Source organism: Chlamydotis macqueenii, chromosome 21 (genome assembly GCF_036417535.1).
Source record: "Chlamydotis macqueenii isolate bChlMac1 chromosome 21, bChlMac1.mat, whole genome shotgun sequence".
NCBI classification, from domain to species: domain Eukaryota; kingdom Metazoa; phylum Chordata; class Aves; order Otidiformes; family Otididae; genus Chlamydotis; species Chlamydotis macqueenii.
In genome coordinates this window covers 938,432-966,228 of record NC_141576.1, presented here as the reverse complement: position 1 = coordinate 966,228, position 27,797 = coordinate 938,432, and the positions used below count along the sequence as shown (strand labels likewise).

Here is a 27,797-nt window from a genome sequence, read left to right as displayed (position 1 = left end):
ACAGCGGCCAGGAACACTTCCCGCTGCCGGGTGTAAACCGGGCCTTGCCCCCAGTGCCGGGAAAAAGCGACGCACCCTTCCCTGTGAGCCCCCCAGCTCTGGCAGAGACGCTGCTGAAGCTGAGCAAGTCAGCCCAAAACAGACTGAGCTGAGCAAGCGTCCTCGGGGCACCGCGGCGCTCCAGACCCGCGCCAGGCACCAGACCAGGAGAAGGGGGCTCAGCCTCGGCGTTTTCTCTGCCCCTCCCAGAACCAGCAGAGCCGGGCTGCCAGCATCAAACGCCTCCTGCTGAGCGGCCAGGACCGCGCGGAGCCCCGTTAAACCAGGCGCAACGCGCTGCCCAGCGAGCCACAAAGCGCCCCAGCTCTTCCCGCGGCAGGCCGGAGGACAGCGGGGTGTCTCTGACCCGCCGAACCCCGCCAACACCCCGCCGTGCCGCAGACGAGGTGGGGCGAGGGAAGCCAGCCAGAATTACTCACTTCTGCATCTGGCTCAGCTCCACTCTAACGATCAGCTCCGTCTTGGCCGGCATGTTCTTGAACACATCCGCCTTGAGCCGCCGCAGCATGTGGGGACCCAGCAGGTCATGGAGCTTTTTGATCTGGTCTTCCTTGGAGATGTCTGCGAACTCCTCCAGGAACCCCTCCAGGTTACTGTGAGAGCAGCCAGAACCACACAGAGCTGAGCGACAACGAGACACACGAGAGCAAAGGTATCTGCTGCTCTGTGACGTGAAAACAGGGGCAGAGCTTTTACGGCACAGGACGAGGTAACGCTCCCGTGCCCGGGTCCGAGCGGAGCCGCAGCCAGACTGAGGAGCCACGCTGGTTGCTAAGGGGGAATTCCCACCAAATGTGCTGATGAGAGGCCCCAGAGGTAGTAGTCCATGGGAATAAAACTCAGGTTTACAGAAAACGTGCACGTAGCTGCTATGACGAACCACAGGGGCCGTGCGCTGTGCCGTCTGCCCGCCGGCGCAGACCAGCGACACTGGCGCAGCAGTAACTGCCTCCAGGCACCCTGCCCCTCCCAGGAGCCCTGGGAAACTGGAAAACCTCTGCTGAGCCGCCCCACTGGCCAGCAAGAGACCAGGTCCTGGCTGCTCTCCCATTTCAGAGCGGGGAACTTACTTAAACCTCTCAGGAGTCAGGAAATTAAGCAGGTGGAAGAGCTCTTCCAAGTTGTTCTGGAGTGGAGTCCCGGTGAGCAGCAGCTTGTAGTCGATCTTGTAGCTGTTTAATACTCTAAAGAACTGCGAAAAGAACAACAGGATGGTTTGGGTTGGAAGGGGCCATTAAAGATCACCCAGTCCAACCCCCCTGCAAGGAGCAGGGACCTCTCCAACCAGATCAGGTTGCTCAGAGCCCCGGCCAACCTGGCCTGGGATGTTTCCAGGGATGGGGCATCCACCACCTCGCTGGGCAAAGAAATGAAGTTAGGTGAAGAGCACTCAGAGGAGCTGACTGTTCATCTGGGGACTCTGCAAACCACACACGTGGACCCAGCAGTGACCTCTCCTCCCAGCCAGGCACGCAGAGCAGACCACAGCTTGCATGTCCTGCTCTGAGCAATCCCGAACATGCTCAGGTCACACCACCTGCCTCCTCCTGCGCTGGGGACTGTCTGAAGGTCCCAGGGGCCAGAGGCTGCATTTGGCCCCAGGCGAAGGGGAGAGGAAGGAGAGGGATCCACTCCCTTCCACAAGAGCCAGGCAGGCAGCCAGGCTGTCGCCTTTCCCACTACTGAAGGATTTTTAATGCCAAAGGATGTCAAAGAGAGCAAATCCACTGAAACCAGGTCCCAGGCAGACCTGTGCGAGGTTGAGGAGATCTTTCAGCTCCCAGAAAGGAAAGCACGGAGCAGCAGACTGCCTGTGCTGGGGCGTTGTGTCTTTGTGGCACCAGCCGCACCACAAAAATCACTCACAAACGCCTGCTACCTACTTTGGACTGGTTGTTCTTCAGCCGGTGCGCTTCATCCACCACCAGACAGGCCCACTCGATGGAGCCCAGCACCGCCTGGTCAATAGTGATCAGCTCATAGGAGGTGAGCAGGACGTGGAACTTGATCTGGGCTTCCTTCTGGAGGAGCAGAGGGAGAGGAGAGCCAAGATGAGGGTGCAGGGACAGCATCCATCGCTGCTGCTGCCGTGCGCGACCCAAGGAGAAAAGGGGGGCTGCCTGCGCTGCGCAGCGTCAGAACCACATAGGGGACTACAGAAACTGAAAAGCGTCTGGCAGAAATCTTTAAAGCTCCTCACAAATCTCCTGCATTTGCGAAGAGTGCCAGCTTCCCTCTGGAAAACAGCTCATTAGGGACCTAACCAACCTCCCTCTCCGGGTCAAATTCTGCTCCCTCTCCTTCTTACTGGTGGCTAAAGGCACCAGGTAGGCACGGAGTCAGCTCCCACCTTCATCCGGAAGACCTTCTTTCCACTCCGGATGGCGTTGTCTTCAAAAGAAAACTCGTTTTCCCGGATGACCGACCGGCTTTCTTTGTCCCCCGTGTAGGTCACAACGTAGAAGTCAGGTGCCCACATCTCAAACTCACGCTCCCAGTTGATGATGGTGGAGAGCGGGGCGCTGACCAGATACGGCCCTTTCGAGTGGCCCTGTGCAGGGAGACAGAAGTCCAAGCTGTTCTCCCCGCACCGAGCGGCGCTCAGCCACCCCAGGGACCGCGGGGCGCTCCACTCACCTCCTTGTACAGGGAATACAGGAACACAATAGTCTGCACGGTCTTCCCCAGCCCCATCTCATCGGCCAGGATCGTATCCGTCCCCTGGGCCCAGGAAAACCGCAGCCAGTTGAGCCCCTCCAGCTGGTAAGGATGGAGCGTGCCTCCCGTCACGTCGATGTACCACGGCTGCTTGTCAAACTTCACGGTAGGCTGAAAAGAGAGAGACACAACGCAAAGCGCTGAGAACCAACCTCCTCTGCGGCCAGGCACAGCCCTCTTTAGCCTTGTGACACAGAACAGCCCCAAAAGAGACGCAGACAGGTCCCCAGCACAACACCACTCCTCGCAGCAAAGCCACCTCGGAGCTTTGGATGAAAAACATCAGGAAGGAGCAAGAGGAGAAGAACGTAACAGGATCGGGGGGCCAGACAGACCTCCCTCCCTCCCTCTCTCTGGGCTCACTCCACCTCTCCTACTCACGTCCACGAGAGGCGTTTCTGGAGGCTTTTCCAGCTTCTCCTCTTTCAGCTTTTTCCCTTTCTTGTTCAGCTTCTTCAGAGGGCGCGTGTCCTCCCCCAGCATCAGCTCCCTGCAACGGCCAGGGCGCGTCAGGAAAGGCAGGCGGGCATTCCCCTCCCTGTCCCCCAGGCAAGGGACACAGTCCGCTCTCCAACTCCACCGCCTCTCCCCGCGGGAGCTCTTCTGGCCCAGGCAGCACAGGCACTCGTGGAGCGTTAACTTTCCCCTTCCAGCAGCCCACACACCACCATCCAAAACGACGAACAGCAATCTCATCAGAGCATCACGGTTTTCCCCCAAAACAGACAGGCAGCAGCGCCACGGAGCTGCCCTGACGCCCAGTGAGACCATGAACATTACGCAGGACAAAGGCAGGGGAAGGGCAGCACAGGCTGGAAAAGAACAGCTGGCAGGAGTTCCCAGCGGCCCCGAGACGGCGTTTCAGGAGGGCCAGCTTTCCCACAGCGCTCGGCCGCTGCTCTCTGAAGAGAGGTCCCTGTGAGCAGGGCCAGTGTGTTCAAAATGGGGGCACCTCCGAGTCCCCGGCCGCCCCAAACGCCTACGCAGGCCGTCCCAGCTCTGCCTGGCTCTGCCCAGCTGCGGTCCCACCGCCCAGCTGCGGTCCCACTGCCCGGCTGGCTCGTACCTGTGGTTCCAGTAGAGGTGTTTGAGGTTTTCGTAGTACGGGATGTCTATCTCATCGATCTCCCAGGTGCACTGGTCGTAGGGCAGGTCTTTCCACTTGATCAGGTAATGGATGTCTCCCTTTTTATCAAAGCTGTGACACAGCACGGAAAGCCCGTCAGTGAAACTGCACTCGACCCCCGGGAAGCAGCCAGACAAACTCTGCTTCCACAAAACCGGTGCTTCGTCCTCTGCTTTTACCTACAGACCACAACACCCAAGCAGAAGTAGAAAAACCATCAACCTTTAACGGCTGCTCTTCCTTTCCGTGGAACAGCCCCAGTTCCCTGTTTCACCAGGGCTGGACGAATGCCGGCGCTCGCCCCCTTCCTCCTGCAGCACTCACTGCTCTGTGAAGTTTTGCTCACACGGAAAAACGAATAAACCGAGTACCAAGTCTGAGTACACGCCCACGGGAAGAAACCCGCGCCTTATTAGCAGGCAACGTAAAGCCTGCAGGAAAATTAGCCAGGCAGCGTTATTTGTGTCCTGCCAAGCAGCCTCCGAGCGGAGCTGCCACTTGAAATGTAGAAATTCAACAAAAAGGCTCCAGCCGCTCGATGTAAAAAACCAACAGCACAGCACATTCCGTGCGCAATTTCTTCTGCAGAAAAGAAACGCAAGCGTTGAGGCTTCGTAAGGGAGCCAGGCAGCAGCTCGAACCCCTCTCGTCAGCCACCGTCCCCATCGGCATCGGGGGCCAAGCGGCAACAACGTACGGGTGCACGCGGTGCACAAATCCCTGCCGGCGCCTGACCTCTGCCGTGAGCGCAGAGGGGCCTCGGCTCAGCCTTCCGAGGGGAACAAACGCCCTGCACGGAAACCGGCAGCTGTTCCAAAGCCGCTCAGGTGAGCGGGCACAGGGCACCGTCGATGGAAGCCAGGCCCATCACCAGGGCAAACAGCAATTTACGGAATGACTGGGCTGTAACAGGGACCCAAACGATCCATCTGGGAAGAGCGGGACAACTCGCTCCCACCCCTGGGAAAATCTACCATCTCTATTTTTGATGTGCAACGTAGCAGGAATGAAAACAAGGCATCAATTCACTGCTGGCCTTGGCTTCACCTCGGGAGCACGCCTCCAAGGTGACAGAGACTGCGAAACAAGCCAGCAGCTGAAATTCCACCAGCCTGAGATTTTGGCTTTGCAGAGGACAGCAAGAACTTCCCGGCCCCGGGGAGGAGAACTCAGCCAAGCACAGAAATCCTGCAGCAGGCAGTCCCAGAGGCTCAGCTAACCATGTAAACCATTGGTGTGAGAGCTGTGCACGAGGGGAAAACCCACGGAGAGCACAGACTCGCTGCTCAAAGCTTCGTCTGCAGAACTCATGGGGTCCCGGGGAGCGTGGCAGGGCTCACTCTCGCCGTTTCCCTCCTGGCTTGCAGCTGCGTCGCTCAGCGCCAGCACTACCGGGGCTCAGGCGCCCTGGCACGCACCCTCCTCTTTCCGTGGCCCCTTCCCGCAGCCGCCTGCCGGCAGCTCCTCACCTGTGGTTCAGGATGCGGTGGATCATCATCCACTCAGGCTTGATGCCGTAGCGGTAGAACCGCTCCTCCATCTTGGCGTACTGCGGGTCTTTGTTCTTCCGCTTCTCCCTCTGGCTGTCCTCGTCCCCAGAGCCGTAGTCGAAGGCCGGCGGCTCGTCCATGTCGTTCTTCCGTTGGTAGTTGCGGAACATCACGGTGTGGTAGAGCTCCAGCTGCGGCAGGAGGGAGCGCGGTTAGCCCACGGGCAGCGGTTCTGGCAGGGGCACACCGCCGACGCCACTGCGCTGGCTCACCTGCAGCTCCTTGACCCAGGAGCAGTGCCAGTAGGAGAGGCCTGCCCACTTCACAAAGAACTCGCGCTCTGGGATGCCCTCCAGCACCTTCGGCGGGGGCAGAGCCAGCTCCGCGTCTGCGGCGGGCAGCACGGGCGGCAGCGGGGCGGCCGGCGGCTCCTTCCAGGCCCAGTGCAGGATGCGTTGGACTTTGCCCTTCAAGGGAGGGCACTGGGGACAGAAAGCAAAGAGGCAAGAGCGCACAGTTTCAGGTGAGCCCTGTCAGAGGCTGCGGGGAGGGCAGATCTGGGGGGCAGAAGGGGTCTCGCAACGCCGAGCGGACAGCGGCCACGCAGACGCGGAAGGGAGAGCTCGGCCCCGGCTCCGGGCAGCGCCAGCACAGCCCGTGCCGAAAGCTGCTGCCAGAGGGAAAGCCCAGGGCAGAGAGCCACCGTGGATTCACCCCCAGTCACAGGGAGCTAAGTGTGGCCAACCCCAAACCAGGCCACCTAAACTGTCCCAGACCCCACCCGCATCCGTCTCACACCACCAGCGCCCTGAGGTGCAAGCAAGGCGCTGCCCAGTTCCGGGCAGAGTTACTGGTTTGCTGTTCCTAACAGGGCAAACAGAAAGCAGGCGGTGAGGGGCGCAGGGCGGGCAGGGGCTGGCCGGTGCCAGCGTGCCCAAGAAGTGTCCGTGACACTGCAGCATCTCCAGGCAAGAAAGGCCCCTCTACACAGGCTACGCAGCAGCGGGGCTTGACATCCCAGCTGGAAACTGGCAGGGAAGCCAGGCAGCAGGGCCATCCAGGGCCCCCGAGCGCGCACGACTGGCAGCGATGGTCCTCCAAGGAGGGGAGCTGCGGCAGAGGGCAGGACATTTGCCCCGCGGCAGCGCACAGGGAGAGGGTGCAAGGGGCAGCGGCCGTTGGGAGACTTGCTCCCAGCCCGAGCGGGTGCAGGGACGAGGCGAGGAACGCTGGTAACACTCACTGTACAGCGAGGGCAGAGCCATTCACCGTTTGGTATTTCCGGCAGCGGCGGGTTCAGGCAGTGGAGGTGGTAGGAGGACGGGCAGGTGTCGCAGCACAGCAGCTCCCCTCCATCCTTACAGACCCGGCAGAACTCCATGTGGTCATCCTCCTCCTCCTCGCCGCCTTCCTCTTCCTCGTCCTCCTCCTCCTTCGGCTCCCACTGGATGCCCTCCTTCTCCTGGGGAAGCAGAGCCTGCGTAACGCCAAGGGCTCCCGCCGGCCGCCCACCCGCCCCCGTGGGACCCCCACCCCACTCACGCAGTGAGGGCAGCTCCACTTGCCCTCGGGGGCCTTCTCCAGCTCGGGGTCCAGGCAGACCAGGTGGTAGGCGCGGGGGCAGGTGTCGCAGAGGATGATCTCCCCTCCCTGCTGGCACACCTCGCAGTAGTCCTGGTGGTCCGTCTCGTAGCCGTCCCCTTCTTCAACTGCAAGCAAGGGACAGGCATTCAGTCAGAGGGGCGGCAGAGCGGCCAGCTCTCCCGGGAGGGAACGGGACGCTTGCTCCTCTACACACAGGTAAGGAAATAAGGAAAGCGTTTCGCCTCAGACCCCTCCTGTTACGTCCCCCTACCTCTCTGTCCCTCAGCACCACAGTTCATCTTTGCACACAGCATCATCTCACCTCTGTCTCTTTCTCTCTCCACACTGAATCATCCTTTGGTTCCTTCAGGCTCTCAATGGAGAATGCCAGAACCTGGAGAGGTTGCAAGGGAGGCCAGTCAGAGAAACCTCCCCGGGTACCAGCGCCACCAACTGCAAACGCACCATGCAAGGGTGACACGGCCGAGGAGGAGGACGACTCCTCTCCTGGGACTACCCTGCTCTCCCTGGCTGCTCGCTGGTGCAGAGGCAGGACCTCCCTCAGCTCAGCGTGGATGGGAAGAGGAAGAGAGAGACAAGGCCTTGCAAGCGCCAGCACGGCTCGTCTCAATTCCCAGCTCTGCCACAAAATCCCGGTGCAGAACTCCAACCTTCCGCTCCTCCAGCGCGCAGTGGGAGCCACATAGCTCCAGCACGAGGGCCTTTGTACGGCAACAAGCCGGGAGGAGAAGCGACGCCCTTCACACGCGAGACGTGGAGCCAGCCCTGCCTCATCAACGCACAAGAGGCTGGCCAGCGTCACGCCCTAACCGTCCCCCAGCCCAGAAGCTGCCCTTCCATTTCTTGGAAGCAAAAACCCACCAGCAAAGCTAAGAAGCCAAAGAATGTGCCTGGCTCTGAAGCACCTCATCCCAAACAAGGACGCAAGGTTGAAAGACAACACAAGTTCTGCAGTGGCGCAGGAGGCAGAGACGGCACGGGAAGCCACGCAGGGCGGCACCGGGAAGCCAGGCAGTTCTCATCGGTGCTCAGAGCCAGAGCAGGGCTTGGGGCAGCTCGACACAGGGGTCTGCTCTCACCAGCAGCATGGGGACGGAGATGCCACGGGGCAGAATCCACCTGCAGCCCTCCGCGAGGGAAGGGACGAAGGAACACGCACACAAACGCGGCCACGCAGCCGCCGGCAGACCGTGACGTGCTTTCCACCGCTGTTCGGTGCCTCCCTCTTCCTACCTCACTACCACAGATCTACCGCCTGCCCGCTGCCCCATCGCACACCTCACGCAGACAACACGTCCCTCGTCTGAACGCCTGCTCGCCGCAGCCTGCCCTGCTCCGCCAGGAGCTTGCCACAAGCCCCGTCTCTCCAGGGGCTGCTCCTCAGAAAATCACCCTCCTGGAAGCCCCACAAATTCTGGAACGTTGCTACAAGAGGACAAGTCCTGGCGGGATCACATGTGCAGGCAGGGTGCCAGCTGCCCACGCTGCCCATGATGCGCCCCAGCGCCCAACGCGCAGGCAAGACGCCCGAGGGAAAGCTGACTGCAAAGCGAAGGAAAAGCCCTGCCCTGGGCCGCTCTGCCACCACCGGCGCAGCGGGGCTGAGCCAGCGCCCCGCAGCGGGGTCCGCTCACCGCCCCACGGCGGGGTCCGCTCACCGCCTGCCGCAGGCACCAGCCCACAGCAGCAGGGCCTGGACACCACAAAACACCTCGCGCTCCACACACACAGACACGCACAAGCACATCCTCTCCCATCGACCCGGCACCAGGCACAGCCCGGAGCTGCGAAGGCCAGGGAAGTGCCATGGGAAGGGGGAAATCCAAACAGAACAGCAACAGAGTACAAAGGATGGCCTACTCCTCTTTTTCTTTCTCCTCCTCTTCCCTCTCTTCCCCAGGCCAGCCGAGCACTCCGAGCGCACCGAGGAACTGTTGATGCTGGCGCTGTCGAAGTCAGATTCCTCCCGTTCCTCCTCTTCACTCTGCAGAGGGGAAAACCAGAGCACCCACAGTCCACGCGCTGGCAGCCCAGCGGTCGCTGCCGGAGGAGGCCGCTCTGCAGCGGAACAAACCCCAGAGACCCACACAAACCCAGGCGGGACCACCGACCGGCGGCCGAGCTCCTTGGGGCGCCCTCCCTTCCGCGCGAACCGAGCGGCCAGAGCAGCAGGGACGGTGGCAGGGCGAGCTCCTGGCATGCGTGGGGGGACAACCCCTGCTCCCACTCCTGTGCAGTCAGGGCCCCCTCCTCCACTGCTTGGCAGAACTTTGCCCCCCCTCCTTGACACCCGTTTCGGCTCGTGCCAGCCCGTTTGCGTGCGTGCACGTAGGCATTCACGCTCAATGTTCCTCATAACGTGAAAGGAGTCAAACAGGCCTGGCGTTCAGTGGCGTCAAAACAGAATAAGCCGCCTGAATTCTCCTGGAGACTCACGCATGCAAATCCCCGACCTGCAAGCTATTAATCGGGTGCTGGGTGCTTAGTGCTCCAGCTGCAGGAGCAAGCCCACGCTCCCTGTAACTCTCAGGAAGGCAAACGCACAGATCTGGAGCGCAGGCAGAGACAGGATGGATTTTTCATGATGTGTGAAGGAAAAAAGGCAGCGGCGAGCTGCTGCCTCGCGTTGCTCCTTTCGCCCCAGCCTCCAACACACAAAGTGTTTACAAACAGGTCGCGTTGCGTGAACCTGAGCGAGGGAGTCAGCAAGCTCCAACGAGGGTGGACTAACGGGATTTTGATCAATAACATTACCAAGACCTACAAAAGTTCCACCCCTGTTCAATAGTTATTTAAAACATTTCTTCTTTAAAATGCTCTGCTACGCCTTAAAACACGCCCGAGATCTGTGTGGTGACGGCAGCAGAGCCCTGCTCCCGAGCTCCTGCTGGGAAGCTGCGCTACCCTGGGCTGTGCCGCGGGATCACGGATGCCCGGAGGCAGGCGACGCTAACATAATTAAAGCATTCCGTAATTCTCTTCGACGTACGGTTCAGCTGGAGTGCAAGCCCTGAAGAATCCCTTCACAAATGAAATCTGAAATGATGGCATTACCAACCTCATCACTGAAAGTAAATGCGGTTACACGATTTCAGCAGAAATTGCGCCCAGACACAACGTCTCTACAGAGCCAAGCCTGGACACAGCTCCGTCCAAGGGACGGACGAACACGCTGACTGGAGACGGCGCCGCACAGAGGGGCACGAACAGGGCTGCGACCCCCTACGCGAGGGAGCTTCTAGGGGAGGGCTTGTCCCGGCATTTCCCCACCCCGCGCAGGAAAAGGCGGCGTGCACTTACAGAGGAGCCCTTTTTCCTTTTGCTGGGGATTCCTCCAAACCGGAATTTCAAGCCTCCCATCTTCTTCCCTTTCCCCTTTTTCTTCCCATCTTTGGAGCCCTTGATTTTCTTCCGCACGCCTGGACCTGAAGAAACAGAAGACTTGTTTGCTACTCTAGAAGCAGCTGTCCCCAAATCAACCCCCGCCCCAACCCCAGGATCTACAGGGGGGATGAGAGCGCGCTGGGGACCGCGGGGAGCAGCGCAGCAGCTAGCGCCATCCACAGAGCACATCCCATGGGGAAAAAGGCTGCAAGCCCAGACCCAGCGATTGTGAAGAACTCGGGCAGGAAAGCATCTGCCCAGGAGAGGGGCTGCAGCCCACGGACCACTGGGCTGCAGATACCAAACAGGGGCTCGTGGGCCTGCCAGGAGGGAGAAAAGAGGCGGCCACGGAGAGGCAGGACGCTGCGCTGAGCCCACCGCGCGGGAGGCTGCTGCACGCTGCACTCCTGGTCAGCCACCAGCTCTGAGCTGCTTGCTCAAAAGCTCTCGAGGCATCAGGAGTGGACAACTACGCAACTGGAGCAGCAACCTTTCCCAGGAGGAACATGGCGCAAAGGGAGATCCCTCCCCTTTCCACTGCTGCCCAGCCTCTACAGAGATTCACACAGCCCCCTTCCAAGCGTGGGGAAAGACAGTCACCTTCCACCCAGCTGCCAGGAGAACAAACCCTTTATTCTGAAAAAGAGCTGCGGCCCTACTGCCAGTGCTTCTCCATCACTGAACTTGCCATCTCAGAGACAAAGCACCCGACTCGGCTGCCTAACAGTGCACGTTCATCTGGCCAGACCGAACCTGCTCTGCCAACGCACCTCTGCCCCAACCTCCAGCTGCTCTTCAGCTCGGACACCGGACTCCGAGGATACTGCTGGCTTCTGGAGGGCTCTAGAACCCCGCAGAATCCCCCGTGACAGAAGATGACACAGAAACACATGGCCCAATCACTTATTTAAGGCGTAAGAATGAAGGTGAGCATTGCCACAAACTGACAAAGTCCAGAAGACCCAGAGGCTGCCCGGGGGATCTGCCACAGCTCACAAACCACAGCCCCTCTAGGACTTCTGCAAGGGGAGTGGGATCTCCAGATGCAGCTCTGGCGCTGCCTTCGCCTCCCCAGTTTGCTGAAGCATGTCCCCTGCCCGGAGATGCTTTCCCACCCTTGCCAGCCTGAAGATGCGCTGGCTAGCCCCGCAGGCGGGCCGTACGCCACCGCTGAGAGCAGCCCCTCCGCTCAACCCACCGTGATTGGCACCTACCCTTGCCCTCCTTGGTCTTAGCCTTCCTGATGACGGTGGGCAAGGCAGACTGCTGGGGGCTGGCGGCGAGCGCCGGGGCGACGGCCACGGTCTCCACAGCTGCGGCAACGGCTGCTGCTGCCGCGGCCGCCGAGCTGCCCTTGAACGGGTTGTTCGCGCTGAACTCTCGCCACTTGGCGCCCAGCACGGTCATCATCTTGGACATGGGGATTTTGGGGTTCTTCTTGGCGATCAGAGGTCTGCAGGGCAGGGGAGAGGGAAAACCACGCGTTAACAGGAACGCTTTGCTGCGTGTGTGCTCCTGCTCGCCCTGTGCTGGTACTTCAGCCCGGGAAACGCACCAGTGGCGCGCGCCTCGCAGCAGCAGGCTGCTGGGGCCACCAGCAAGGCAGCAGCAACCAGCGTGTTCTCAAACAACTACAAATACAAAAGGGGGCACACCTTCACTTCCTCAGAGACCGTCTCACCCCGAAACACCTCTCATGTTTTGAATGCTCACAGCACAACCAAAAATTTGTCAATGTTCCTGATTTTGTCTTATTACATTTTTCAAACAAGCACACATCAAAAATGGGATTTTGGAGAGAGAGAGAGGAGAGAGAAACATTTCAGCTGTTTGACAGTCAATCCTGCAACTCAAATGCCATCCTGAGGACCATTCCCAGTCAGGCAGGGAGAAGCGACAAGGAGCTCGCGATGCAGAATTTCCTTCACAGCTTCAGCCACCTGACAGAGCAATGCCCAAACCTCAACCACCACACAGGGCCCCGTCCAGACCTACAGTTTCCTACCTGAGGAACTGGCTGAAGGCCTTGTAATTAGTCAGAGTATGATAATCTTCTTCCGAGAAAATGTAATCTACGTCATCAAGGCCCCACTCCTCCATCAGCTGGGCTGAGCTCTTGGGCTCCTGCAGATTTACAGAGGGATATCGTTAACGCAAACAGCCGCGGCTCTGCAGGCAAGCAGGGCAAGGCTGGATCTGTCACGTGTTCCATATCAAACGCTGTCACTAGTTAGCAACACGCAGGGATTTGTTTCTCTGATTTAAAAAACAGAGCATGAACAAGAGCTTAAGAAACTAATGCTTTACACACTTCCAAGAAGCAAATTAACGTGGCACCATCCAAATGCTCCCTGTACCACATAATACAACATAAAGCCTCAGCAGGCTTCTCGTCTCCGAGAAACTCAATTTCTCAATTTTGCAGAAAAGAAAAACAACAGGGAAACAGAACCTTTCCTCTCCCAGTCGTTCACCTGCAATCTCTTCCTCACCAAATCCAGGGCAAGCTTCTCATGAAACCCCCAAGACACCTCCTCTGAGCTCAAGCTCCTCTGCCACTCTCTGTCCCCGTGTTCAGAGCACAGACACAATGAACCTGTTACTGGCGGGACGCAGGCAGACGATCCGAGAAGGGACGCTGCCTCAGACTGAGAAGCTGCTGTCTGTCAGAAGATCCAAGCTACCTGAGTAGGCCTTCAAGCTCAAAGTGCAACACGCTGGCTTTATCACCACACAAGGTACCGCAAGGACTTGCGGGCGCATATTGCCACATGGTGAAATCCCCAGCCTGCCAGGGAGCACTCTACTTACGCTGCCCAGCTTTACACAGAGGGAACCTATCCAACAGCACAAGGGGACTGGCCAGAAAACGGCTCAGCTCTGAACAAGTTCACTCGCCAGGGTCTGGCCACGGCCTGAGGTCTTGTGCTCCAGCACCAGCTTGGGGTAAAGGAACCTTTTGTACCTTCAGGCCTCCATCCTCATTGTCATCTTCCTCTTCATCCTTCTTCTTCCGTTTTGGCTTTTTCTCTTTCTTGTCCTTCAGTTTTTTCTTCTTCTTTTTGTTGGGGGAATAGTCACTCCCTTCACTCTCGGATTTCTCCTCGATCTCCTCTTCATTGTCTGACATTTCATCATTGCTCCCCTAAAATGGAAAGTGACAATGGAGAAAGAGCAGGGCCTGGCCCCCCTCTGCTCTCCTCCCACAAACCCTCCCAGCCAGCACAAAGCAACCGCCATCACCGCCAAAGTCAACCTCCTCTCGAATAACCCTGCCGTTACACTGCGGGGCTGGGGCAAAACACCATGAAAATCAGATTTGGGAACAGAAAGCGGCATCTGACCATAAAAGACAGAGAGAAGGAAACCCTTGGTTCATCTGGAAATGTTTCTTCAGGGCAGTCCTGTGATCCCTAGGCAACCTCATGCCCCAAGCCCCCACCTGTAAGCGGAGCCATTGCCCCCCTCCCTTCCAGGAGCGCTATTAACACATCCGCTCACACAAGGCAACCTGTGTCCTATGTAAGCACTGTAAAAAAAAAGAGGAGAAGGTGACGGAATACAAATAAAACTGTGGTTTGGGAAAGCTTGTCTAGGCCAAGGTGTATGGAATGCAACCTTCACGCTTTTGCCTCAAGACCTGTTCACCGGGAGGGGCAAGAGGAGCACTGCTGAGGCACAGCCGTACAGACAGGTGCCTGCCCTGCCTCCATATTGCAGCGTGCTCCTCTGAAAGTGCCCAGACGCTGCAATACCGCAGCGTTCAGGCACTGTTCTGGTGAGTGGCCGTATAAACAGAAAACCAGGAGAGAGTAAGCCACGCAAATGTGTGCATTAAAAACAGCCGCGCAGTAAACCAAAGGGCAACTCCTCTGAAAGGCAGCTAACTGCTCTGCTAAAAGATCCTAAGCTTTCAGAAAGGCAACATTTAGGCAACGTTTGTAATTGCTATAACGCTTCTTTTTGCTTATGGCTCTGCACAAATAAAGTCACATTCATTCACCACAGCATAAGCAGTTAAGAAACAAAAGAAAAGGAAGAGATCTCTTTAGTCATGTGCAATCTCTGAGCTCACCGGATAGATAACGTGCTAAGGTTTTGCTTTGCTGGTATTTTCTTTTTCTGCCCAGCTGGGCACCATGTGCTGCAGTAGAAGGGTGTGACTACAGAAGGATTTCAGCTGGCACATGAACAGAACAGTCCCGGTGGATGTACAGAGCCTTGACAGGGGCAGGAGAACGGAGCAGGTCAGGTGAGCCTGGCTGAACTCCCTCTCTTCCGCAGCCAGCCAGCCACATGAACCCTCCCACCTCCAGGGAGGCTTGGCCACGCACAGCTTCAGCAGCGAGGTGAGACGACCACTTCTGAACAGCCTGGGGCTGCTGGACGGCCAACGGATACGCTCTGCTCCCCCACAATGAGAAGGGAGCAGGCTCCGCTGGCTCCGCTGCGCTGGGCAGAGCTAGAGCGGCACCTGCTCCGGCGGAATTCGGGTTTCTTTCTGGGAGAGACCGTGACCCCCTGCAACCCCCTAACGCAGGCCACCGCCTGCCAGCGCGGCGCTCCTGTCCCGACAGCGCCTGTGACAGGAGGCCGAGGGGCTGAGCGGGAGCTGCCCCGCGGGGAGGGCCCAGCACCGCGGACAGCGCCCCGCACCGCGGATCAGCACCGCGGACAGCGCCCCGCCCACAGGCCCGCAGCCAGCGGGGTCCCCTCCTCCTCCGTGCGGACCGGCCCAGCCTCCCCTCTAGCGGGGCTACAAACAGTTGTAATTTGGCACGGAATAACGGGTTGCCATGGTAACCGCTGCAGCGCGGGCTGAAATTCCCCCTCTCCGCTCCCTTCTCTGACAAGGGCCTTCGTCTCCCTGCGCCGAGGTTCAAACCGCTGCCTGCTCGTTTTATGTAGATTTTCCTGCATCGATTCCTGCAGCAGGGCCTCCGTCAGCACCACAACCTGAGTGAGCCCCGTTGCAGCCAACGCAGGCGGATTCCTGCACAAGCACAGCTTTGCAGTGCTCCTGCCCCACGCCAGTGACAGAACCACAGGGCACTACAGGCTGTCCACCCATCGCGGTGCAGGCTCTGGCCCCACATCATAGGCTTGCACCTCCCTCCCACTCTGTTCCAGCAAGGGGAAAGCCCACTCATCCCACAAAACTCTGGAGGAGAAAGCCCGTTTGAGAACCCCTGTCTCTTCTCTCCTCGTCCCAAAGGCAGCTCGGACGCTGCTGGGTGCCCACCGACAGCTACAGCACCAGCTTCTCACTGGCTTTGACAGACAAGGGAACAGGCTCCCACAGGCGGAACCGAGGTTGGTTAACACTGCCCACACAAAGCATTAATTAAAAAAACAAGCACACTCAAGGTTCAGCCTGTTATTTCTCCCCACCTCCAGCAAGGCAGCAGTCAGACTCGGCACGAGCCGCACGTGTTGCTGCTGGGCTCAGGCAGACTGACAGCGGCAGAGAACAAACAGAGGTGAAAACACCACGGGGTGCTATTTTACTCCACTAACCCCCTCCCCAGAAAAGCAGCGCAGGAAAAAAATACATGTCCAACCACGGAAGAGGGACAGGGAGGCAGAGGGCCTGAGCCAGCTTTGTGTGGCATCTGCAGAAAGAGCAGAGCATCACCACGGCCACAAAGGAGGGGAAAACGCTTCCTCAGGGCCACGACTTCTGCAGAAGGCTGGCAGGCAACGCAGCACAGGACGAAATCAGCAATCAGCAGCTCATCACGCTCCCATCAGCAGCAAAAGCACTTTAATGCGCTGCCTCATCCAGCCAATCTGTTTGCACAGATCCCACGGGGAGCGGCAGCAAGGGCTGGCCAAGAGCAGCATGGCTCGGCCCTGGGCTGGCAAGGGATGGGGTGGGGATGTGTCTGGTTGTGCTCAGTGAGCCACTTCTCCCCAGCTGCAGCATCGCCGGGGAAGGACGGGGGCTGAGGGACCTCCGCCCATTCACACTACAGGCACCCAAAGGGTCAGCGCACAAGATGTCTGCTCCTGTCCTCGCACCCAGCGGTGCCCAGGGGTGGGACAGCGGGAGGCAGAGCCTGCACGGCACAATGCGGCAGCGAGCCCTGCCCCAGGAGCGCATCGTGTCTGAGCCAGGCGTCCCGGCAGAGCTCAGCCTTCCCGAGCAGACACAGCCCAGGAAAGCCTGATCCTCGAGGACACGGACAGAACGCCTCACCTTTGTTCTCCTACCGAAGGCCCAACAGCCCTTCCGTGTCCCAAATCCTAGAAGCCCCCACTCCGTCTCACTTGCAAAATGCCCTGGACGAGCGCAGCCAACACCAGCATCCGCAAGAAATCCCCAGCCCCTGCCCCACTTTGCATCTCCCTCCTCAGAAACGCGAGCCGCATTCGCCGTGTCAGTGCGGGACATGCCAGGAAGATTTCCTGCACGCCCCTGGTGACAATGGCAGGGGGGCTTCAACACACGGGGCCGGACGGTACCATCGCACACACCAACACGCCACCGCCGAGCCCCTTCCAAGGCGCAGGCAGCCGCACCACTGCCGGATGGCGCGGTGGCCCCTTCTCCCCCCAGCCGCTCCCAGACACCACTCGTAGGGCAGATTTCCACCCCAGAGCATCGGAGCCGGACAAGAGCTGCTCTGGTCCTGGCTCTGGCCCCCCAGGCACCTGTTGGTGAGGGAACACCCAAACAAGGCCCCCCTTCCACCCACAGCCAGCCAAGGGGGCCTGCCTGAGCAGCCACGGCCGAGAGGAGCCCCCAGCCCCGCGTGAGAGCGTGCAGCGTTACCTCCTTCTTCCTCCTCTTGATTTTGCCAGCCTTGCCATCTTTCAGCTTCTTGGATTTCTTTTTTTTCTGCACAGGGACTTGCTCTTCTGCAAAAAACTCATCCAGTCCTTCCAGCACCCCATCGTCTTCTTCTGGGGACAAAGGGGACAGCTCACGCGGACGGATTGCCCAGGCACGCAGGACACCGCGTCCGTGCCTATCCCCCCTCAGAGGAGCGCAGCCGAGCGGCAGCGTCAGGCCGCGGGACACGGAGCTCGGTGGCCTCTCCTGGAGACCCTCGTGCCAGCAGCCGCTCCGCCGCTGCCCCTCGAGGGAGCGCGGGCAGAGTCCCGCCCAGGATCGCCTGCCCAGGCCCTTCTGGCGCCCAGCTCCTGGCCCACCGCTCGCGCACGAGCGGCCAGGGTTCCGGCAGCCTGCGTTCCGCTCCTGGCAGATGGGGCAGGGGGACGCCCCGCGCGCTGCCTGCTCTCACCGCGGTGGGCCCGCAGGCGCTCGGGGAGCTTTTCCCTTTGGGATCTCCAGGCAGAGCCCACCGGAAGGGTCCAGCGCAGGGCGAAGGAGGAAGGCCTCGCGTGGGAGGCAGGCGCCAGGGCTCGCAGGAGGTTGCTCTGCTGCGGCTCCACGCTCCACGGGGACCCGGCCGGGCTGCGTGCGCCAGCGCGGGGACCCCGGCCCCGGGCAGAGGCACCGATCCCACTGCCGGCCGCCCCCTTCCCACCATCGTCACCTCCTGGGACCCCGCGCTCGCGAGCCCCAGCATCCTGCCCAGCCTCGGCACTTCTTTAAGGCTCGCGCCAGTATTTTTATTTTTCATTTCTGCGCTTACAGAGCAGGAACGCTGCAGAGCCGCTGGGACCCGCTTCTGGTTCGCCGCTAAGCCGCGCCGGTTCCAGCCCCCCCGGGGGCCACGGGGCCGTGCCCGGAGCCCACCCCCTCCCCAGGAAAGAGCCCCAGGCCCCGGGGGCGGCGGGGGAAGGGGCCTCGGCGCCCTCAGGCACCGGCGGGAGGGCCCGGCGCGGTGCGGGGACAGGGAGCGGGCACAGTCCCCCCCCCCCTCCCCGGGGCCGCCGGGGCCGAGCCCGAGGAGCGCGGCGGGGCGGGGCCGGGAGGGCGAGGCCGGCTGCGCCCCGGCCGGGCCGCGCTCAGGGGAGGCCCCCGCCGCCGCCCCACCGCCTACCGGACACGTCCTCCTCGTTCTCCGCCTCGTCCAGCAGCTCCCGCCCGGCCGCCGGCCCTCGCATGCCGGGCAGCGCCGAGCGCCGGGGCCGAGCGGCGGGCGCGGCCCCTCCGCGCCAAGATGGCGGCCGCCGCGCCACGCCCACCCCGTGACGCGCCGCAGCCCCGCCCACCCCGCCTCAAGCCCCGCCCCCCGGCGCTCCCCGAAAAGCCCCAAATCCCCCCCCCCCGCCCCAAAACCGGCTCCCCCCCTCGCCCCCCAGCCGCCAGCGGAGCGCGGGGTATCAACAACTCTCCCCGCCGTTTATTCCAGGAAAGCAAAACTGTACAAAATGGCCGCCGGGCGGCCCGGCTCAATCCTCCTCCTCCTCCTCCTCCTCGTCCTGGTTGATCTGGAAGTAGCGCAGCTCGTAGCTCTCCTTGCTGTTGGCCACCACACGCAGCCAGTCCCGCAGGTTGTTCTTCTTCAGGTACTTCTTGGTCAGGTACTTCAGGTACCTGCGGGGACAGGCGCGGCTCAACGCGGTTCCGCGCCCCCAGACCCGCGGCGCCGAGCGGCCTTTTCGGGACGCTCTCCGCCCCCCTGCAGCCCCCCACACAGCAGTCTGGGCAAACGCAAATCCCCCTTCCCGTGGGCTTCCACCTCCACCAGCAGCAACGCGTCCCATCGCACGCATCCCGGCAAAGCTTCCGCCCCGAAACACCGCCGCGGGAGAACCGCGCTGGCACCCCCGCGACACGCCGCCCGGGGCCTCCCTCCCTCGCGCTCCGAGGCCGCCGCCACGCACCGTGCTCACACGCCGCCGGTTCAACACGCCGCAGCGGATCTCCGCCGGGACGGCGGCCGACCGCAGCAGCTGCTGGGACGTGCCAGGCGCAGCACCGACGCAGAGAAACCGCGTCGGCTGAAACGCGGGGGGCGCCGCGCCGGCGCCATGCTGGGCTTTCCTGCTCCCACCGTTCCAGGCCTCCAGCGACCTCCCCGCGCCGTCTCCGCCAGAGCACAACCCACGTTTGTCGAAGCCGGGCGGCGGGCAGACGCCCAGCGGGACGAGGAGCAGAAGAGCTTGGCTCCGGATCAGCCCCCGCACTCAGTGTCCTTTCGGCTGCGCACCCTCCCCGGCCACCCGCCCCGCCGGCCTCCCCAACGGGAATATTGACCAGAGATCGCTGGGGAACGGGCAGCCACCCCAACGAGTGTCACACAGTGTTCAGCCAAGAGTCCCAGCACAACTCCTGCACCCAGACACCGCTTCACCACCAGCCAGGCTCCGGTCGGAACGCCGGCGACTGCCCACTGAAGGCCGACTGCTGCGGGAACCGAACAGAAACGGCGCCGGCAGCAGCCACCCGCAGCACAGCGCGAGCCCAGCAGCACGCCTCGTGACAGCAACCGGCACCGCCGGGACGCGGGGCCGCCCCGCCGCCTCACCTCTTGGAGAACGGGACCTCCGACGTGACGGTGATCTTGCTCTTGCTCCTCTCGATGGTCACCACGCCCCCGCCCAGGTTTCCTGCTTTGCCGTTCACCTTGATCCTCTCCTGCAGGAACTGCTCCTGCAAGAGAGGAACGCCGACGCTTACCGGGGCCGCCCGCTCCCGCCGGACAAGGCCTCCCCAGCTCGCCCAGGCCCAGCGCTTCAGCTTTTGGTTAGAGCTGGGCAGGGGAGCGGAGGAAAGCCGCCTTCCTGCGGGCTGCGAGCTCCGAGCCTGCCAGCGCCTTCCACAACCGATCCGACCGGCCCGTTCAGACTGGTGCGTGAGGTTCACTGGGCTCAAACGCACCGGCTCAGAGAGGCCGGGACACATTTCCTGCCTTCCGAGGGGACGGCCAGCAGAGCCACGGCTGGGTCAGGATCCTCTAAGGACACCTCAGCAGCCGCCCTGTGCCTCAAAGCCGTACTGGAGCACGGTTGGAATGAAAACAAGTTCATCACGCAGCGCTGGAACGCGGGGTGCTCTGCCCTTCCCGATCCTCACAGCGTAACAGAAAGCTCACCCCACGAGGGATGAGCGCCAATACTGCTCAACAGGGAGGGGAAACGCTTGCACTTTGGCTACGAAGTGTTTTAAAACAATAAACATCTCAGAGCCTCCGGCAGCGCCAGGCTCCCTTTGTCTGCGCGGTGCTTCCCTGCCTGCAGACTTTGACGCCGCGGTGAGGGGCAGAGGCAGAGAGCGGGGGCTGCCGGAGCCGCGCTGCCCGGCACGCCGGTGGGAGCGGGGCCAGCAGCCCCCCCCCGCCGCACGGCCCCCATCACGCCCGCCCCCGGGGCGGCGGGCAGGCCCCGCACTCACAAAGTTGGCGGCGTCCATGATGCCATCCTCCACGGGGTGGGTGCAGTCCAGGGTGAACTTCAACACCTGCTTCTTTTTTTTGCCACCTTTCGCTGCGGGCTTCTTCTGCGGAGGGGGGAAAGAGAGAGCCGTGAGCGACCGGCTGCGGGCAGGGAGGGCGCCAGGCCCAGCTCCGGGCTGCGGGGAAGGGCACCGGGGCGGGGTGGCGGCAGCGGCCCGGGGCCGGGGGCAGCGGGAAGGGCCGCGCACGCCCGGCGCTCGGCGGGCCGGGCCCGGAGGAGGCGGATGCGCAGGCCCAGCCCCACGTGCTGGCCCGAGCCGCGCCGGGCCGGGCCGGGCCGGGCCAGAGGGGAAGCGGCCGGGGCCGGGAGGCGGCGGAGGCGCGGCGGGGAAAGCGGGGGCCGGGCCGGGCCGACGGCGGCCGGCGGACACTCACCACGGGCGCCATGGCGGCTCCAGCGAAGGGGCAAAAAGGGAGGGCCGCGCCGCGCGCATGCGCGGAAACACCTTCCGGCAGCCCGGGCGCATGCGCGGGCCGCCGCGCCGCCGGCCCCCACGCCGCCGCCGGGCCGCCGCGCGCCGCGCGCCGCGCGCGAGCCGCCCTAGCCGCATGACCGAGAGTATCGATGGCTTCCGGCCCCCTCCCACGCACGCGAGCCGGCTGCCCGGCGAGCGCGTAGTGCTGCCTGGGCTGGGCGGGGCGCGCGCGCGGCGGGGGCGGGGCCGGGGGAGGTCCGGGCGGGGCTCTGGGTTGGGGCGGGGTTTCAGGCGGGGGCGGAGCCGTGGGCGTGGCTGCGGGTGAGTGGGCGTGGCCAGCCGGCAGCGGCCGCCGGCGGCAGGGGTGTCGCTGGAGCCGCGCTGTCCCCGCACGTCCCCGCACGTCCCCGCACGTCCCCCGCACCGCGGGCACTCCGCATCCCAGTCACTGTCACCGCACGTCTCCGCTGCCCGCGGGCGCTCCTCCGGGGGCCGTCGCCAGGCGCCCGGCCGCCCCTGGCCCCTCCGCGGGGCTATTTTTGGGCCGTGGCAGCCGTCCCGCAGCGCCGGGGGGCGGGGGGGGGCCCGCGTCACGGGGGGCGGCCAGGCCCCGCCGCCGCGGCATCGCCCTCATTCCGGGCGGCGCGCGGGGAGCAGCGGCACGGCGCGGCCGACCCCCGGCTCGCGGACGGGGGAGAGGTAAAGCCTTCGCCCGGCCGCGGCGTCCCCGGTGCGGGGGACGGGACCGGGGCTCCCCAGCGTGCGGGGCCGCTGGCCGCCTTCGCCGCCCGCCTGCCCTCGCAGGGGACACCTCAGGGCGGGGGATGCCCCGTCGCGGGGGGATGCTCCCTCCTGGGGGACACCCCACTCCTGGGGATCCCGCACCCCTCACCTGGGGGACGCTGCTGCAGGGGTCACCCCGTCCCGGAGGCGCTCCTGCTCTGGGGGGCGCCCACCCTGGGGGACACCCCACTGCGGGGGCCGTCCCACCCGGCCCCGCTGCCCCCCGCCCGCGGGGACGGGGCGCATTTGGGGCAGCCTCGTGCCGTGCTGCTCATAACCTAAAAATAGGCGGCAGCTCGCGGGCCCTGGGGACGGGATTCGTCCTTTCCACGGCAGCCACCGTGTTCGCGCAAGGCGGTGCCACGCGGGACCCCCCCCCCGGTACAGGAGGTGAAGCGGGGGGCCATTCCCTGCCCCGCAGATGGCCGGCGGCATCTTCTCCCCGCTGGGGAGCTGCTCGGAGCTGGAGAAGGCCAACTGCCACCCGCTGGTCTGCCTGCTCTGCCACGAGCCCTACCAGCACCCCTGCCTGCTCGACTGCTACCACAACTTCTGCGCCAGCTGCCTGCGCGGCCGCGCCAGCGACGGCCGCCTGCACTGCCCGCTCTGCGGGTAAGGGACGGACCCCGCCCAGGGGGACGCCGGGACCAGGGCAGGCTGCACAGCGCGCGGTCGGCAGCCCCTCGTGGCACAGCTCCCCCCGTCCCCAAAGCTGCCCCCACCTGCCCTGGGCCGGTGTCCCCATCCCAATCCCCATCCCAATCCCATCCCCATCCATGTCCCGACCTCCATCCCCATTGCATTCCTGTCCCATCCCTGTCCTGTCCCTGTCCACGTCCCCATCCCGTCCCCGCAGGCACCCCTCGGTGGTGAGGGGGGGCACGGGGCTGCCCCCCGTGGACCGGCTGCTGCAGTTCCTGGTGGACAGCTCGGCCGACGGCGAGGAGGACGTGCAGTGTGCCAACTGCGACCGGCGCTGTGCCAAGGCGGTGAGGGCGGCGGGGCAGAATGGGCAGGGGACCCTCACCGGGGCCGCGCCTGCCACCAGCCGCTGCCTCTGCCCGCGCAGGAGCTGGACACCATGTACTTCTGCAACACCTGCGGGCAGCCCCTCTGCGCCCCGTGCCGCGAGGAGACCCACCGCGCCAAGATGTTCGCCCGCCACGAGATCGTCTCCCTCTCCAAGCGCACCAAGGACATCCACAAAAAGTGCCGTGAGTGCCCTGCCGCACCATGCTGCGCCGCACCGTGCCGCGCCGGGCGGCCTGACGCCCCCGTCCCTTGCAGCGCTGCATGAGGAGCCCTACATCATGTTCTCCACCGAGAAGAAGTCCATGCTCTGCATCAACTGCTTCAGGGACATGCAGGGGTGAGCAGCCCCCGCCTCGCGCCCGCGCCGCGCCCCATCCTGTCCCTTGCCCTGACGCCTGTGCCCGCAGGGAGAGCCGGGCACACTGCATCGACATCGAGACGGCGTACATGCAGGGCTGCCAGCGGCTGGACCAGGCGGTGATGGTGGGCAGGGGCCAGCGGGTTTCGGGGGGGATGGGGGGGTGCGGCGCTGCCCACAGTGCCACAGCCGCCCCGCCGCCCCTGGGCAGGCCGTGAAGGAGCTGCAGACCTCCACGCGCGAGGCCATCGTCCTCCTCAAGGCCATGATCGAGGAGGTGCGCAACAGTGCCAGCGAGGAGGAGGCGGCCATCAACTCCCTCTTTGGCCGCATGCAGGTGCGGGACAGCTGCCTCGTGTCGTGCCCTGCGCCCGCGGGCGCCCAATGCAGGAGCTCGGCCGAGCCGGGACGGCCGGAGGGGGCCGGGGTGGCTGAGGGACGCGTGGCAGTCACGGGTCACAAGGCGGCTGTGCCGTTTTGCAGGAGCAGCTCTCCGAGAGGAAGAAGACGCTCCTGAAAGCCGTGCAGAGGTGAGGGGCCGCGGGCTGAGCCCCCTCCAGGGGCGTCCCCCCGTCCCGGGGCGTGCTGGGGTGCCCCGCAACAGCTGTGCCATGCCCCGCTCTGCTGCAGCCAGCACGAGGAGAAGGAGAAGGCGTTCAAGGAGCAGCTCGCCCACCTCGCCTCCCTGCTGCCCACCCTGCAGGTAGGGCCACCGGCTGGGCAGGGACCCCCGGCCCCAGGAGCTGGGCAAGGGCTGGGCTGCAACGGCCCCGGGGGCGGTGGCAGTGACAGCCCCCATGCACGCAGGTCCACCTGGTGACCTGCTCGGCCTTCCTGAGCTCCGCCAACAAAGCTGAGTTCCTGGACCTGGGCTACGTGAGTGGTGCCAGCATCCCGCCACGACGGCGGGGGGCGGCTGGAGCACCCTGCAGCGGTGCCAGGCTCGTGGGCAGGGTGCTGGCCACCCCTCACTGCGCTTCACCGCTGCCTTTCAGCAACTGATGGAGAGACTGCAGAGGATCGTCAAGCTGCCGCACCACCTGCGGCCGGCGCAGACCAGCAAGGTAGAGTCCTGCCGCCTGCCCGGGGCCGAGCCCCTGCCCGCAGCGCTCGTGGGCAGCCCCAGCTGCCGGCTCGGCCCGGCCCCAGCCGCGCTCGCCCCATCTCGCCCCCCAGATCAACAGCGAGTACCGGGCGGAGTTTGCCCGCTGCCTGGAGCCGCTGCTGATGCTCAGCCCCCGTCGCTCCGTGGTGGGCAGCGCCGGTGGCATCGGCCCCGGCATCAGCGGCGCAAACATGTGAGGTGCTGGGGTCGCGTTTGGGGCCGGGGCGCATCCTGCCACGCGTGCCGCTGCATCCCCAGCCGTGCATTGTGCCACGCAGCCCCCTTGGCATCCCACCATGCCGAGCTTGCCCCCCCTGCTGCCCTTGAGCCTGTCACCTCGGCGGTGGCACGGGGACAGCGTGGAGCATAGCTGTGCTGACAAACGACAGGCGTGGGGGCTTCAAGTGACACTTCTGGGAAGCGGGGCGTGCGGGCGGGCAGCAGGGCTGGCAGCAGGGTGCCCCGGGCGAGCCTGCACCCTGCTCCCCAGCCCGGCCCCCAAACTCAGTCCCCGCAGGGCTCTGCCCCTGCTGCTGCGCCGGGGCCAGCCCTTGCTCACCCGCACGCTCCCGGTGCCGCAGCCTCTTTGCCCGCCACTATTTTTATCAGAATTTCAGGGAAGTGCCCGGCCGTTCCTCGCCTGGGATATATTTAGGCCCATTGATGTCACGGCAGCAGTGGCCCTGCCAGGCGCTCCCGGCTGGAGAGGACAAACGGGCACTGCCGCCCCATGGAGACCACTCCTCACCCCCGGCCGGGCTCAGCGCCGCAGGGCGGCTGAGCTCCGGGGGGCTGCTGGCCCCAGCGCGGGCAGGGGGAGCGCGGCGCTGCACGGTAGGACCGAGGGCGGTGGGGCCGCAGAGCCGGGGCGGTGGGCAGCGCAGGGAGGCTGTGGGATGGGGCAAGAGGCAGAGGCAGCGGCACCCAGAGATACCAGCGGTGAGGGAGCGAGCTGCATCCTTCCCTGGAGAAACCCGAGCGTGGCAAGCTCGGGTCATGCCTTTTCCCTGCCGCAGCCGGTCCTGAAGCCGGGGACGTCGGAAGAGCAGCCCTCGGAAACCTGACTCGTGGGCGGCATAAGACACCCCCAAAGCGACCCTGTCTGTTTGGGCAAGGGAAGGGGGGTGCGGGGCTGGTGCGCCTCCGGCACCCAGGGGCAAGGGGTGGTGGGGCTGAGCTGGCGGCGTGGCCCCCGGCACCTCGCCCCCGCCGCTGCTCGCCTGCAGCATCACCCTCTCCATGCAGGCTCCCCGGCGGCCAATGCTCCAAGACCCTCATGGTGCCCAGCTGCCCCCCCGCTGGCGATAAAATGTCCGCCAGCCCCATGGTGCGGAAGCCGACGATGCACCGGTACATCAGCACCAAGGTCCTGCTGGCCGAGGGGCGCGAGACCCCCTTCGCCGAGCACTGCCGCAACTACGAGAACACCTACCGGGTAGGGAGCGCGGGTCGGGACGGAGTGGGATGGGACGGGAGGGCGCTCATGCGGGGGTGACCCCGGCCCCGCAGATGCTGCAGGCGGAGATCCAGGGCCTGAAGGACCAGGTGCAGGAGCTGCACCGCGACCTCACCAAGCACCACTCGCTCATCAAGACGGAGATCATGAGCGAGATCCTGCAGAAGTCCCTGCAGATGGACGTGCAGATCGCAGCGCACTACTCTGCCGTGGAGATGATGCGCAGCGTCTTCGAGGAGGTACGGCTGGCGCGTTGCGGCAGAGCGGGGCCCCTCTGTGCTGTGGCACAGCGCCCAGCTCCCTCTGCCCCTTCCAGGTCTGGGAGGAGACATACCAGCGGGTGGCGAACGAGCAGGAGATCTACGAAGGTACCGGCGACCCCACTCCCCGGCCCCGAACGCCCCGCGCTCACGCCGGAGGGGGCAGCCATGGCCGCAGCCCGTTCCTCTCGCCCCTAGCCCAGCTCCACGACCTGCTGCAGCTGCGGCAGGAGAACAGCTGCCTGACCACCATCACCAAGCAGATCGCGCCCTACGTCCGCTCCATCGCCAAGGTGAAGGAGCGTCTGGAGCCCAGGTGAGGGGCGTGGCGGGGCTTTCGGGGCTGGGGAGGACTGGCCGTGGCTCACGTCCCTCCTGCCGCAGGCTGCAGGAGCCCCGGGAGCCCAAGGAGGAACAGGCGCAGATGCTGCTCAAGATCTGCGACGACAGCGAGGCAGCACCGAGGTGGGCAATGACAAGCGCGCGGGTGCCTAATTCCCCCCGTGCCCTTGACCCTGCTGAGGTGCCTTGCCTTCCCTTCCGCAGGGACGCCTCACCCGGCAGCGGGGAGGGGGCTCTGGCCGGCCCCGGGGAGGGCTGCGTGCCCGGCGGCGCCCCCGGAGACCCCTCCCCGAAAAGCAAAGACTGCTGCAGGGGCCAGCAGAAAAGCGGGGCCGAGAGCGCTGCCCGGAAGGAGCTGGCACCGTGAAGCCCGACACCGAGCGAGCACGCGGAGCCACTGGCACGCGCTGCGCAGAAACCGTGCCCTGGTTGTCAACCGGCTCCTCTCGCCTTGTGCCACCAGCGAAGGCAGGAAAACGCAGCCGGGGCACGCAGCATCTGCAGCACAACAAAAGACTGCCTTAGGGAGACTTCATTTGTCTGAAAAAATAATTGTCTTTAAACCCTCCCTCTCGTGTGTTAGCAGTAAAATAAAGCGTACACGTCTGCTTGGTTCTGCGGCTCTGGACAAAACGGGCCCGGCGAGCTTGGGGTGTCCGGCTGCTCTTAAAACCACAAAGTTTGCAAACATGCGGAAAAAAAAACCCCAGACCCCATGGCGTAGGGTAGGGCCAGGAGCTCACCGCAGGGCCTGCGCGTCCCGCCAGCTGCCGACAGGCAGCAGAGGCAAAGACGCAGAAAGAAAAGCTCTGCTCCTTGTGCATCTGCGCCACCCAAAACCCACCGACCGCTGCGGCGCAGGAGGGCTGGGTTTGACAGCTTGCTCCGGCTTCTCCCTGAAGATTCAGGCGCCTTCCCTGCGCCTGGCGAGCTCCTGTCTCCTTTCCCGTCACAGGATTTGGGAAAATAAAAGGTTAAGAGAGGCCGCTGGTCTCAAAAGCACCGGGAGGGCTCTGAGGATTTTGCTCCCGGTGAAGTTTATCCCTTTCTTTTCGTGCGAACCCATCCCGCCTCGGGCAGACCCTGGCGCCGCGCAGCTGGAGCCGGGGTCAGAGCTAGCGCGGGCACGCGCTCACAAACCGGGATCAAGGTGCATTTACCGCAGAGAACCACTGGAGAATAAAGCTCTGTTTCCCTTGTCAGCTCAGGTCAAACCCAAGCAGCGAGCGCTTTGTTCGTTTGATTCGAAGTACGCTTGTGCGAGCTCACCGCAGAAACAGTCACGCCTACAGAAAAACTATTTAAAAATTAACTCACCTGAGGCACGTTGGCTACAACCGCCGGTCGCAGCT

General features: G+C 63.6%; 3 protein-coding genes across 7 annotated transcripts in view; 1 reads left to right on the top strand and 2 right to left on the bottom strand.

Annotated features, from left to right (window-relative positions):
* CHD5 (chromodomain helicase DNA binding protein 5) overlaps positions 1-18,463 on the bottom strand; it is a 29,710-nt gene extending 11,247 nt beyond the window's left edge. For 2 of the 4 annotated variants that reach the window (XM_086764263.1, XM_086764266.1), the window contains exons 1-18: positions 18,336-18,463; positions 17,159-17,289; positions 13,349-13,528; positions 12,389-12,507; positions 11,598-11,836; positions 10,300-10,424; positions 8,860-8,983; positions 6,937-7,103; positions 6,638-6,856; positions 5,667-5,876; positions 5,374-5,585; positions 3,845-3,976; positions 3,160-3,268; positions 2,698-2,889; positions 2,411-2,611; positions 1,944-2,081; positions 1,131-1,252; positions 480-653 (exon numbers count right to left, since the gene is read on the bottom strand). In XM_086764263.1, coding sequence (XP_086620389.1) covers positions 480-653; positions 1,131-1,252; positions 1,944-2,081; positions 2,411-2,611; positions 2,698-2,889; positions 3,160-3,268; positions 3,845-3,976; positions 5,374-5,585; positions 5,667-5,876; positions 6,638-6,856; positions 6,937-7,103; positions 8,860-8,983; positions 10,300-10,424; positions 11,598-11,836; positions 12,389-12,507; positions 13,349-13,528; positions 17,159-17,289; positions 18,336-18,399 — 2,858 coding nt within the window. In that variant the 5' untranslated portion in view covers positions 18,400-18,463. The remainder of the gene's footprint in view (positions 1-479; positions 654-1,130; positions 1,253-1,943; positions 2,082-2,410; positions 2,612-2,697; positions 2,890-3,159; positions 3,269-3,844; positions 3,977-5,373; positions 5,586-5,666; positions 5,877-6,637; positions 6,857-6,936; positions 7,104-8,859; positions 8,984-10,299; positions 10,425-11,597; positions 11,837-12,388; positions 12,508-13,348; positions 13,529-17,158; positions 17,290-18,335) is intronic. The other 2 variants (XM_086764265.1, XM_086764264.1) reach the window with 2 other exon arrangements.
* A 153-nt stretch (positions 18,464-18,616) lies between these two features.
* Positions 18,617-21,211, bottom strand: RPL22 (ribosomal protein L22). The gene is made up of 4 exons (XM_086764520.1): positions 21,069-21,211; positions 20,633-20,737; positions 19,767-19,891; positions 18,617-18,832 (listed from the first exon to the last, which is right to left on the bottom strand). The coding sequence occupies exons 1-4, from the start codon at positions 21,078-21,080 to the stop codon at positions 18,688-18,690; spliced, it is 387 nt and encodes a 128-aa protein (XP_086620646.1). The 5' UTR covers positions 21,081-21,211; the 3' UTR covers positions 18,617-18,687.
* Positions 21,212-21,731: 520 nt separating this feature from the next.
* Positions 21,732-27,059, top strand: RNF207 (ring finger protein 207). 2 transcript variants are annotated; one of them, XM_086764495.1, is made up of 18 exons: positions 21,732-21,808; positions 22,229-22,504; positions 22,749-22,881; positions 22,962-23,106; positions 23,180-23,261; positions 23,332-23,407; positions 23,494-23,619; positions 23,766-23,812; positions 23,913-23,985; positions 24,090-24,158; positions 24,278-24,346; positions 24,459-24,580; positions 25,633-25,822; positions 25,981-26,082; positions 26,160-26,211; positions 26,302-26,419; positions 26,488-26,568; positions 26,650-27,059. In XM_086764495.1, exons 2-18 carry the CDS (start codon positions 22,314-22,316, stop codon positions 26,810-26,812), a joined length of 1,839 nt encoding a protein of 612 aa, XP_086620621.1. In that variant the 5' UTR covers positions 21,732-21,808; positions 22,229-22,313; the 3' UTR covers positions 26,813-27,059. The 2 variants fall into 2 exon arrangements, with proteins under 2 accessions (XP_086620621.1, XP_086620620.1); XM_086764494.1 differs by having other exon boundaries at positions 25,897-26,082.
* The last annotated feature ends 738 nt before the right edge of the window (positions 27,060-27,797 follow it).